Below are 13949 nucleotides of genomic sequence, written 5' to 3' on the forward strand. Positions count from 1 at the left end.
CTTTCCCTAGGACAGACAAATCTTGTTCTGTAAATGATGACGTTCCTGTTCCAAAGTCTATGAAAAGATCAATGAAATTGACACTTTCTTAGTTAGATTGTTCTAAAAAAATAAATGAGAAGACTCAAATTACTGCAAGGGACTTTACTACTTGATTTCACAGAAATGAAATGATTATATCATAGCACTATAAACAATTGGACATGAACCAACTGGAAAATCCACAGTAAACAAATTCCTAAAAATATTTCCCCTACCAAGACTGAAACTTGAATGAATAAAAATTCTGTTAGACCCAATACTATCAAGAGAATCAATAAATAACTTCCCAACAAAAGAAAGCTCTAAAATGGATTATTTCACTGGTAAATTCTATTGAACATTTGAAGAAGAATTAACAACCAATATTCAAAGAGGAAAGGAATCAAGGAGAAAAGCAGAGAAAGAAGACATTTATGGGACACAGAAATGGATGATTATTTGTTGATGAAAATGTGTATAATATCTTTAATTGGACTGGCATGAAGTGTATTCATGTTGGGTAAATTCACTTTACAAGGTGTAGTGATGTATAGTGATTGAATGTATAAAATAAGTAAAATTAAATTAAACTCTTCCAAAAACTTGAAGAGGAGGGAATATTACACCACTCATTCTATGAGACTAGCATTCTGGGTTGGTCCTGTGTAACAGGGATTAACCCTGTGCATGGAAAGCCAGATCCCAATGGCTGACTGCAATTCAAATCTCAACCCCAGCAGCTTGAAAAATGTGCCAGACATGCGTGCCTGAGTGCCCCAAATCTTGATAGGGTGGAGCAATGGAGGAAAAAGGATTGTGCTATGACCATGTTCCATTACAAGATGCAGTTTTTGCTTTCTCTCTCTCTCTTTCTGTCCTTCTGGCAAGTACACTTGCTATCTAGCAGTAACAAAGAAAGAAAAGATAAATTTAAAAGGAGACTAACATTTCCCTGAAACCACAGTCATACACTCAAGAAAACTAAAGCCCAATATGCCTAATAAAGCGTAATGCAAAAATTTTTAACAAAATATAGCTGAACCAAATTCAGCATCCTATTAAAATATTATATACTATTAACAATTAGGATTTACTCTTTGAATGCAAAGAAAGTTCAACATATGAAAATCAATCATTGTAATAAGTCAATTAACAGAAGGAAAAATAAATATCACCTGATCATACCAACTGCTACAGAAAAAATATTTGGCAAAATTCAATACCCTTTTATAGTAAAAACACTCAAGATCTAGAAAAAACATTTTCTCAACATAATAATGTTTTAAAAAGTAAAAACTCTACAGGTAGCATAACAACAGTGAAAGACTGAAAGATTTTACCCTAATGTCAGGGGAAAAAAAGGTGCCAATTTTTGCAGTTCTATTCCATAGTACCTTAAATCCTAGCCATAGTAATTAGGCAAGACAATAAATAAAGCATATCCAAGTTGGTAAAAAAAATAATAAAATTCTTTCTTTGCATGGATGACATTATCTTATACATAGAAAGCCCTAAGAATTACACACACACCAAAAAAATTTGTTAGTACTGATATAAGAATTCAGCAAAGTTGCAAGATATAAGTTCAACACAAAAAGCAATGACATTTCTAAATGTTAATGATGAACTATCCTTTCCACAAAGTAAATACATGATTTTATTTACAATAGCAATAAAAAGTATAAAATACTTTGTGGAGAAGGTGGTAGAGCTGAAAAACATGATGCTCTGTGACCCAAGGCCATATGCAAAAGTTCTGGGTTTAATTCAGAGACCTCCCAGAATACAACAGGCCTGCAAGTGCCCATGATCTGGGAAAGGCTGAATGCTAAGAGGGTGGATCATGCAGTCAAGACTCTGTTTGGGATTCTCTCTCTCTCTCTCTTTCTCTGTCTCCCTCCTCTCTTTGTCTCTCTCAAACACGAAAAAAATACTTAATTAAAAAATAAACTTGTAAAAAAGAGAATAAAATACTTAAAATTAAAGCTGTCTGAGAAAGTAAGAGTTTTGCATTGACAACAAAACTGCTGAAATTAGAAAAGATAAATAAAAAGAAAAAACTCTTGCAAATCAGCAACAAATCTCACAAGTAACTTAATTTTGAAAATGGACAAAAGACTGAAAGACTGAAATAGACATTGCTCCAAAAAGTATACCAAAAATGTTATAAAAAATAATAATAACAAAAAGAAGAAGAAAAGAAAGAAAATAGGTGTTGGCAAAGATGTGGGGAAATTGGAACATTTCCATATTATTCATGGGGATGTAAGGTACAACAACTGTGGAAAATAGCATAGAGGTTCCTTAAAAAATTAAGCACAGAGTTACCATATGATCCTGAAAGTTCACTTCTGGGATGTGCTTACATATATTGAAAGTGGGATCTTAAAGTGCTAGTTATATACTTAAGTTCATAGATACACAATTCATAATAGCCAAAAGGTGGAATCACATCTAGACAGATCAATAGTTAAGCAAAATGCGGTGTATATTTTATTATATTGATCAGCATTTAAAAGCTGTAATTAATTTCTGATACATGGCGCAATATGGATTAAATTGAAACATTATGTTTAGTAGAAAAAGCCAGACCAAAGGACAAATATTATCAATATAATAGTCTTGGAGATGGATGGAAGCAGTGGTTGCACAACAATGTAAATATTTGCAGTGTCACTGAACTGAACACATGAAGATTCCTAACATGGCACATTGTATGTCACAATGTGTGGTCCAATGTGTGTTGGGAAACTGTGGCACCACGTTATTTGTACTTTTTTAAAGCATTTTTTTCTTTTTGCATTTTGAATATATGTGAATAATTCCTAAGGTGTATTCTACCCCACTGACAAGTGTTATTTATTTTTTTTCTTTTAGTATCATCAGACAGTGCTAGAATTAGGTTTTGGTTTTAAGACTATATAAGTTTACATGGCATAGACCTACGCATCTCATTATTTTAAATTTTTTGGAATATACCATAATTTCATGTGCCATATATGATCCTTTTTGCATAATTTTTTAGGCTGCATTGTAAAATGCTAATGATAAATTCAAATACATTTAACAAAGGAAGAGTTGGTGGGAATAATAAAAAGGCATTTGGCTCCTGAAGTTTGTCCCTTTTAATACACTTTTTCTTTCTCAAGACAGTATTGATTTGAACTGTGTTGTAAAAGACCTTGTGTCTTTGCTTCAGTAACTTTGCCATGTGGGTGAATAAGTCATTCTCTGAGATTTATCCAAGGCCTCAGCCTGTGAAAGGTGTAATTAATCTGATCATTGCATTCATTAGACTATTTCATGTTTTCTTACATGGACAATCACTACTTGGGAAAGCAAGTAGCTGTTACATGTTTACAGATGACTTTTCATAGAAAATTGACTGGCATGGGACCAGCAGTTACCGTAATGTCTATGTCGCTGATTCTCATGTAGCCGACCGTGGTTTGAGTCCTAGACCCAGTGACTTAAACTCACATCGGGCACATGTGCACACGTCTCTCTGTCTCTCTCTATCTTCCTGGCGAGCGCATGCACCCTATAGCAAAAACCTCTCCAAAAAAAAAAAAAGAATATTGACTGACATGTCAGTGATTAGATACCATGATATCTGACTTCATATAAACTTTTTAAAGAGATGAGCTATAGAGCTAACACTTATCTGTAAGTTTTGAATTTATATTGTTTCATCACATGTACAAAACCATTTTTTTTCCTACAAATAGTTTCTCCCCCATCCCCACTGGGGAATTGTAAAGGAAAGCAGAATGTTTTATCATGATTTTTGCTTTAATGGCTAGGACAAATTTTAAAAGTCCTAAACTCTGAAAAAAAAAAAAAAAAAAGAGAGAGAGAGTCAGTTGCAGTAATGGTATGAGAATGATGGCTTGAATTCCAAGAGGATACTGGAAGAGAAAGGATTGCTCCCCCCATTAGAGCATGGCCATACCATAACCCATTCTCCTTCATTCTCATCCCGGCAGGATCTGGGTGTGCATGTGCACATGCTTAGAGTGTTTACATGCTGGCATGCTTTTCAAACTGCCAGGACCAGGATTTGAACAGCAGCCATTCACGTGGGATCTGGCTTCCTATGCACAATGCTGAGAATCACTGCCTTACAAAGATGGCCTTATTCCTAATTTAATTATTTTGATCAATAACTGTTACCAAGAGGAGACTGGAAGAGAAGGGACAGTGGTGTGGCCATGGCCCTGGGGTGGTGATTTCTAGCTTTCTGTTTCTCTGGTGAGCACATATGCCCTATAGCAAAAATCTAAAAAAAAAAAAAGAGGGATTATGGCATGACCATGGTCCATGGGAGATGCTTTCTCACTTTCCCTCTCTGTCTCTGGCAAGTACACATACCCTCTGGCAAAAAATAAATAAATAAATAAAAATAAAACAAATAAATCTATAATATGAATATACATTTCAACATGGTATTTTTTTTCATTCTTTTTTATTTACAAAATACCTTAAACTAAAACTATGGAAAAAGCTAGAATCTAGTTACAAGTGCACTGCAATTTTCTTCTGAAACATTTTAAATTAATTAATTAATTTACATTCCTTCCCTAAGCATTATCACAGCATATAAAATGTGATTTCCCATCCAACCCTCCTCACACACAATCTTAGGTGTCTACAGTTGTTTTCCAACCCTTTATTTCCCCCACATTTTATTGACTCACGAAATTTCTTAAGTAATCTAACTACTTTCAATAGCAAGTTTAGCTGGTATGTACACATCAGTCTGATAATGCCTTTATCTTTTTCTTAAGCGATACAGTCTGATTTTAGGCGTAAAACTCTGAGTAGAATGAATATACTTTAACGTAGCACCTAGTGAATGTTATAACACTTACTGTGGTCATTTTAGGTATTTTTAAATATATTTTTAATTTCAAGAAAAGCAGTTTTAGCTTTAATAAATCAGAGAAATGCTAAGGAAATTTACTTAGCAATTAAAGCCAGGATATGGGTTAGGATTCTGTTAAAATAGTAGGTACATGAACCTACCAGCAGCTCAAGAGAGGACAAAAATCCTTAAAATTGGAAAACAAAACCTAGAAGAAAGTCAGCAATGTTTTACTCAAAAGTCATAAAATGCTATTTCACCAGTTTAGTCTTATGTACTTAATCTATCTTCTGTTGTGGTCTGATCTTCCAAGTTAAATTCTGGAATATAATATTCAATTCTAGATGTATCTCTAAGATTAAGTGGGCAATTTTCTTAGTTTTTGAACTCTTATTTATGTGTGTCTATATTTAATTTTCCTGGTATAGTACTCCCTTAAGAACTTTTTGGAGATCTGGTGTGTTGGTAAATTTTTCTGGTTTTATCTGAGAATATTCTTGTCTTTTCTTTCCATATGAAGGATAATCTTGATGGGTACAGTATTCTTGATTGAAATTGCTTTTTCCTTAATAATGTGAATATATTTTCTCATTCTTTTCTTGCTTGCATTGTTTCCGATGAGAGGTCCACTGTTAGCCTGAGGGGATATTCTTTGTAGGTAACTTGCCATTTCTCTCTAGTCAACTTTAATACATTGTCTTTGTCTATGGTTTTGGTCAATTTGGCTATAATGTGTCTTGGAGAAAATCTTCTTGACTTGATTCTATGTGGGGTCCTTTGTATTTCTTGGGACTAGATCTTTGAGTGCTTCTCTAGGTTTGGAAAGTTTTCTTCCAGAGTTTCATGGAATAGATTATCAATGCCCTTGTGAGACTCTTGGCCTTCTGGGATACCAATTATCTGGATGTTTGGAAGTTTGATGGTATCTAGTATTTCTCGAATATTATTCTCATTTTTTGGGCCATTTTTCTTTATGACGGATTTTTCTTTTTCTTTTTCTTTTTTGGAGAGTTTTTTGCTATAGGACACATGTGCTTGCCAGAAAGACAGAGAGACAGAGAGATAGAAAGTGAGGAATCATCCCCCTGGGGGGATGACCATGCCACAATCCCTTCTCCTTCATTCTCCTCTTAGGATCTTGGGCATGCACACACACGCACCCAGTATGAGTTAAAGCCACTGGGTCCAGGACTCGAACCATGGTTGACTACATGGGAGTTCAGCGACATAGCCATTACACTAACTGCTGGTCCCCATTGTGAATATTTCTAGGTCAGTGATTCTATCCTCTACATCTGAGAATTGATTTTCTGTATGATCCAGTCTGCTTTTAATACTGTCAAGATTTTTAATTCCTGTATTGTAGCCTTCATCTCTAACAGGTCCATTTGATGCTTTTTTAGAGTGTGTATTTCCTCTTTTATATCTTGCAAGAATTTCCTTACCTCCTGGAACTCATCAGCTCCTTTCTCCTGTCTCTTCTGCAGTTTATTTTCTCTCTTCTCTTCCATCTCTGTTAGCTTTGTCATTACGAATATTCTAAAATCTTGTCAGACATTTCCATGAGTTTCATTGTACTGTCTGAGGATGAAGAGGTATTATTCTTTTCCCTTGGAGGAGAGGTATTGTCTTGTTTTCCCTTCCTGTATTTCTTGTGATCCTGCGGTGATTTCTAGTCATGTGACGGATGGTGCACTTCCTAATTCTTGAAGTACAATCTGAGCATTCAGAGGCAAGCAGAAGGAGGTGATCTGCAATCTTTCTATTATTCTTTTTCACTCTTTGTGCATCAGATTCAAGGTGAAGAGAAAATATTCTGACCCTAATCATATTCAGATCATTGGAAACTGTTCACTTGTACTTGTCTAGACACTTAGTGCATAGAGGCTGATCAGAAAATGAATAAAAGTAAAGAAAAACGGGAAAAAAATAAGAAGAGTAAATAAAAAGAAAAATAAAATAAAAAGAAGAAAGAAAAAAAATAGCATAAAAAAGCCATAAGATTATCATTTTAAAAAGCAAAAATGAAAACCAAACGGTGCGTATGCACCATATAAAACCATAGCTGAAGTATGGCATCCATTTCAGGATAGGCCTGGCTTGGCTGGTACTTTTCCTAAATGACCTTAAAAAAAAAAAAAGTAAAAGTCACAGAAAGACAGAGAGAGACAGAATAGAATGGATAGAAAGAGACACAGAGCTAACAGAGCTATCCCTACCCACTAGAAATGAGTCTGGACAGAGAAGTCTCAGAAGAAAAATCTTCCTTTTTGCTCAAGGAAACCAATATTTCACAGCTGAATTATGGTATCCATCTCAGATCTTCAACATTGTATTGATTGAATCTTCTTGAAAATAAGGTAGGCACTATTGTTTTATAAATTATATAAAGTTTATACTCAGGTGAGTATTCCATTACCATGCATCTTTTTTTTTTTAAGAGAGATTTTTGCTATCATGCACGAGTGTATGCCAGAGAGACAAAAAGAGATAATCTCCCCAGGCTGGGAGGGAGGGTGGTGGCCATGCTGCAATCCCTTCTCTTCCATTCTCCTCTTAGAATTCTTCAGCATGCACACACATGCATCCGGCGTGAGTTTTTAGCTGCCAGGTCTGGGACTCAAACCATGGTTGACTATGTGGGAGTCCAACAATGTAACCATTACATCATCTGCTGGTACCCATTTTTTTCCCTCTTTTTTTTTTTTTTATCTTTTAACATCAGTTGCTTCAACCTATGAAATAAGAAAATTTGTCTGTTATGTAATATATGTGTATGTACATATGTGTGTATATTGCAGGGACTAGTGGACACAAAAGGACATGAAAATTTGTAAAATGATTTAAAGTATAATTATATTTTAAGGTTCAATATAATGTGAACTCCTCTATGAGCTTTAATTTTCTCTTGAACATTTGCTGGAGAGTGAAGTCCATATAGTGAACCAGGTCACATCATCGCTATAAGACCAAAAATTCAATGTGGTTTTTATTTAGCTATTAACTTGACTTGCATGTCTTTTAATAAGGGTCTTTTAATAATGGTAGTTTGACAGCATATTTATATTCATCTAATTCACTGACTCAAATAAGCTTTTACCAAGTTTGGGACACTGGGTTGAACCTTTATGATTTCAAAAATAATTCACACATAATTGCTACTTAGAGGCCCTCATAGCAGTACAGGATAAATACCTATGAAAGCAAGTATAGCATGAACATGCACAAAACGGAGTTCTGTAAAGGGAATAAAAAGGATGATTCTCTGCTAATTCTATGACAGAGAATTCAGAGAAACTAATTCCAGGCATTGTAAACAATGTAGTGTGAATGCAGAGAAATTCCAGTGGAAGTAAGGATGTGCAATGTGTTATCATGTTTTAGGAACAGGCAATTTTCCCTAGTGACTCAGCCTGGGGGTGTACAGAGAATGCTACTAAACTGGGAAAGGCATTTCTCATAACCTGGTGAAGACTCTTTACTGATATACCACCATGTCTATTAAACTTTTTTTTTTAAGTGAGAGATTTTTGCTATAGGGCATGTGCACTTTCCAGAGAGACAGAGAGAAACAGAGAGACAGAAGGTGATAAATCAACTGCCAGAGGTGAATGGCTGCACCACAACCCCTTCTTCTCCAGTATACTCTTGGGATTTTGGGCATGCACACAACCCTGGCATGAGTTTGAAGCTGCCAAGTCCGGGACTTGAACCTTGGTCAATAACATGGGAGTCCAGCGACATAACCATTCTGCCATGTGCTGGTCCCTACTACAGTTTTAATCATCTTTTGTAAGATATATATAAAGAACAGCTCCCGTAGGATTTTTATAATACTTAGATTGTTGTATAAACTGTCACCAAAGTATATGCTGTCTTAGAAGTACTCAGATATGTTGTAACTATATGCTTTTCATCCTGTGCTGTTGTAAACACCATCTCTTTTCCAAACTCCCAGGACTGACACTTCCCTCCCCCCCCCTTAATTGCCTGCTGGGTTTTGCTTTTTGTTTTCAAGGTTAATATTTGACTCTTGAGAGCACACCTCATGTCATTGTCCATAACTTGTTTTATAATGGTGTGTGTGTGTGCGCACGTGTGTTTTTAGAACACTCATTCATAACATGAATGATTCTTTAAAACATATTCAGTCACAGGAAGTACATATGGAAAAGCATTAAATGTGTAGAATGCTCATATCACAAATCATTTTCAACATCCCCCTGAAGACAATATGGAACTACTTCAGTAAATGTTCACGGTCATTGCTTCGTAACTCCACATCTTTTTTAATATTTAACTATTTAGAATACTCATTCATAACATGAATGATTCTTTAAAACATATTCAGTCACAGGAAGTACATATGGAAAAGCATTAAATGTGTAGAATGCTCATATCACAAATCATTTTCAACATCCCCCTGAAGACAATATGGAACTACTTCAGTAAATGTTCACGGTCATTGCTTCGTAACTCCACATCTTTTTTAATATTTAACTATTTTTCCAACTGAAATTCATATTTTTAATATGGTTCCAGTTATCTCTTGTTTGTAGGAGACAATAGGTTGGATGACACTTTTCTTTCTTTTTGGCTTTCCCTATTTAAGGGAGATAAAATAGCACAACACCAAACTATTCCTAATTAAGAAAACCCAGCATTACATATTCAAGTATTTCATTTTGTTTTTCATATATGGATAGTGATAAATTCAAATCATAGGAAAGAGGTACATACTCTGAGGAAACCTCGGTGGGTTATCATTGACGTCAGTCAAGGTGATGTTGACTGTGGTAGATCCTGAAAGCCCTCCAACTTGTCCAGCCATGTCTTTGGCCTGAATGACCACAGAATAGTGTTCTCTGGCTTCTCTGTCCATGTTATGTAAGGCAGTTCTAATAACTCCTGCAATACATATGTTTAAAATAAAAAGTGTGAGTTATACACGAGACACAATGCAACATAGATTTATACTTTTCTTTGCTCTAAAACTTTCTTTTTATATAATAGATTTTAAACAGAAAGTCATTCTTTGGAGGAAATCAGTACCTTAACAACATACTAAAAATTATCTTATGGAGATGTATATTGACTGATACTTGTTTCAAGCCATTATATTAGTGGCAAATATACCCAAGCTTATTTTCCTGCTGCTGTGCTGAACACTTCACAACTTGTGCTCAGAAGTGTCATTATCATAGTAATATTGATTTAATAAGAGGTTAAGTTTCCACTTCGTGGAATAATTTATGCTTCCCAGCATGGTTGTCCAAGTGTCCTGTGAAGGGCCACCTGGTGGCATGGTGGTTGAGGAGGCTGTACCCCACATGGCCAACTACACCCAGCTCCCTAAAAAAATACCATAGGCAATGTACATGCATGCCCAAAATCTTGAAAGGAGAGTGGAGGAGAAAGGAGAGTGGTATGACCAACCCCTCTGGTGGGAGGGGTGGGGGTTAATTTCTTACTTTCTCTCTTTTGTCTCTCTCTAGTGAGCACACACACCCTATGGCAAAACAGAAATAATTTTTAAAAAGTGTGATGATAGAAAACATTTGCAGAGTGTGGACTCTAGAACAAAGATTTTAGGCAGGAAGTATTTAAACATATATCAAGACTAAAAAACATCTATCAGAAAACCACTTTAAAGAACTAGGTCTATGTACATACCCAAGATAATGCAAGTGATAAGACTGATTCTAAACATCATATGCAATAGTCAACATTCTTTGTCCTGTAATTTGAAGTGAGACACTCAGTGCACTATTTTATGATGGATATTTGGGTTAAGTAAAAAATTTAAAGTGTTACATATCCATTTGTGATCATGCATATACAGTCCCACAAACATGAAAAATTAACTAGCTCTGTCAATAAAGTCTTCCATTTACAAGTAAAAAACGCATTTTCTAGAGAACCAAGTTCACATTACAAACTAAAAAACACATTTTCCAGAGAACCTAGTTCGCTCATGGCCTTTAATATGTCTTAAAATTAAAATAATGTTCCTTATATAGATGAGACATATGAATATGAATATTCATGTCTGTATATATGTATGTCTTTATATTGTGTGTATATAAATATGTATTTATTATTCTAGACATGGATCATAACTTAATATTTTTATTCAAAGTATTTGTATTATGCCAACTTTGAGAAAGACAGCAATGACTTTGAGCCTTGATTAAACTCACACTTGATTAATTAGCAGTGTAATTCATAGGAAATTGACAATTATACTATTACCTATAAAGTTTACCAATTTTTTTGAGAGTCTTTAGCTATAGGGTGCATGCGCTCTCCAGAAAAATAGAGAGACAGAGATACAGAAAGCGAGAAATCACCCCCTGGGGGGGGGGGAATGGCCACACCACAATCCCTTCTCCTTCATTCTCCTCTCGGGATCTTGGGCACACATGCACACGCACCCAGCGTGAGTTTAAATCTTCGGAGTTCGAGACTCGAACTGTGATCAACTACATGGGAGTTTGGCGACATAGTCATTACACCATCTGCTGGTTCCAAGTTTATCGAATGTTACAGACTATATCTTGCTGTAGGAGAGAAAGTGAAGTGGTATTTTTAAAGCAAAATGAAGCCTTTTAAAAGTGAAAAGCTTTATTCTATTAGTTGTTTTGAATATACAACATTAAACTACTGTTTTGTCTTCGGAGTCCGAGACTCGAACTGTGATCGACTACATGGGAGTTTGGTGACATAGTTATTACACCATCTGCTGGTTCCAAGTTTATCGAATGTTACAGAATATATCTTGCTGTAGGAGAGAAAGTGAAGTATTTTTAAAGCAAAATGTAGCCTTTTAAAAGTGAAAAGCTTTATTCTATTAGTTGTTTTGAATATACAACATTAAACTACTGTTTTGTTTTTTTTTTTTAACTGAGTTGATTGGCTGTGTAATGACTTTGAGAAGAGAGCCTCAGGCACCAGGAATGAAGGTCCCACAACTTTCAAAAATTTTGAATCTATAACTGAACGAGTTCTGGAAAAGTTTCCTGAAGCTAAATAGAAAAGAAAATTATTCTTATCAAGTGAAATTATAATAATATGATAATAAATGATTCATCTAATTCATGCATATGAAAAAGCCTCAAGCATCCTTATTAAAAAAGAACAATGTTTTATCACATATCATAATTACATAAGTAGGGATGGAATTGATTCAGAAATGAACAAGCAAAGGATTTATGAAAACATTGTAGGAAAAGGATGTATATTTTCTAGTATTTAAAATAAAATAAAGATGACTTTCCTGTAAAGAATATATTATAAATGAAATTTGCCTCTGGTAGAGAGAAATAAGAGACTATTTTAAAGGACAGAGCTTTACAAAAAATCATCAAAAGGAGATTGTGCAAAAGATAAATATCTGAGGGTAAAACCAATCATTACCAAGTAACTGAGAGATAACGCATACAATTTGAACTTTAGTCATTGAAGATGATCAGAGTAGAGAAATGAGCAAAATCCTGTGTTATATAGTAGGGCTTCAATAATTTCAGCTCAGTGCCATCATTTTCCTTTCTTTCTAATACAGCTACTTCCTGGACGGCATGGGAAGAAACATGGTGCCAAGTTTGCTCATGGAAAGAAAAGAGCAAATCCAGAACTGACACTTACTTCCCAGAAATAAGTGTTCATATAAACTCACAACTCTCTTGAGAATGACCCGTTTGCAATGTGCTTAGCTATGATGGCCCTGAGGCCACATGGGTAACCAGGGAGACATGATCCCAGATAGTATAATCCCCTCCTAACCTATAGCCCAGGTGTATCAAGTGGGCGGCCTCAAGCAAAGCTGATGCACAGTCACTTTTCTTTTCCCTTTTATATAGAGTTATTTTTTTTAGGTCAGTTTTAGGGCCATTGACAGCAAAATAGAGCAGGGAAATACAAACAATTGTCTCATACTCCCTTCTCTCTACAAGCTCACAGCCTCTCTCCTCAACAGCCTGCCCCAGAGTGGCACATTTGTTACAAACAAGGAACCTACGTTGTCATTCACAGTCCATAGTTTACATTAGGATTCACTCATGGGGTTGTACATTCCATGGGTTTTGACAAGTCTCTACCCACCCATATTATAAAGTCATACAGAGTAGTTTCATTGTCCTAAAAATCCTCTCTTCTCCATCTTTGCATCCTGCTCTTCCCCAACCGCTGGAACTCACTAAACATATTACTGTCTTCATCGCTTTGCTTTTGCCAGAATGTCATGACTGGACTCACCTGGTAGTTAGTATTCAGACTACATTCTTGCATTTAGTACTATGCATTTAAGCTGCCTTTAAGTTCTTTCAGCATGATAGCTCATTTCTTATTAGCACTGAGGAATATCCCATTGTCTGATGTACAGGTGTGTTTATCCATTCTCTTATTGGGGAACATCTTGTTTTCAAGTTTTGGTAATTATAAATAAAACTGCTATAAATATCAGTGCACAGGTTTTCGTATGGACATAGTTTTCAACTCATTTAGGTAAATAAGAAGTGTGACTACTGGATCAAACGGTCAGAGTACATACATACAGTCTTGTTAGAAACTGCCAAACTGTCTTCTAAAATGGCTATACAACTTTGCATTCTCATCAACAATGAAAAAGAGTTTGGGGACCAGCAGATGGCATAATGATTATGCCACTGGACTCCCACATAGTTGACTGTGGTTCAACACCCTGGGGGGTGATTTTTTTGCTTTCTTTCTCTCTGACTCTGCCTCTGCAGCAAATGCACATGCCCTATAACAAAAAACTCTCAAAAAAAAGAGTTTTTGTTGCTCCATGTGTTTGCTTTTGTCACTGTGTTTGATTTTGGCCATTTTAATAGGTGTATAGTGCTACCTAATATTGTTTTAATGTGTATTTCCCTAATGGAATATGATGTTGAACATCTTTTATTAGGCTTATTCAGCATTTGTATATCATTGGTGAGCTGTCTGTTCAGGTCATTTTTGTTTTTTTAATTGGGCTGTCCATTTTCTTTTTTCTGTTTTTGTTGGGGGTTTTTTGGGGAGATTTTTGCTATAGAGGACAAGCACTCAC

General features: G+C 35.4%; 1 protein-coding gene across 1 annotated transcript in view; it reads right to left on the bottom strand.

Moving 5' to 3' along the window:
* Positions 1-13949, bottom strand: part of LOC102499626 (cadherin-18-like) — a 526097-nt gene that overhangs the window by 125024 nt on the left and 387124 nt on the right. The window contains 1 exon segment of the mRNA XM_006169537.1: positions 9626-9793. Coding sequence (XP_006169599.1) covers positions 9626-9793 — 168 coding nt within the window.

This window comes from Tupaia chinensis, unplaced genomic scaffold, assembly GCF_000334495.1.
Source record: "Tupaia chinensis unplaced genomic scaffold, TupChi_1.0 Scaffold147218_1, whole genome shotgun sequence".
Taxonomy (NCBI): Eukaryota; Metazoa; Chordata; class Mammalia; order Scandentia; family Tupaiidae; genus Tupaia; species Tupaia belangeri.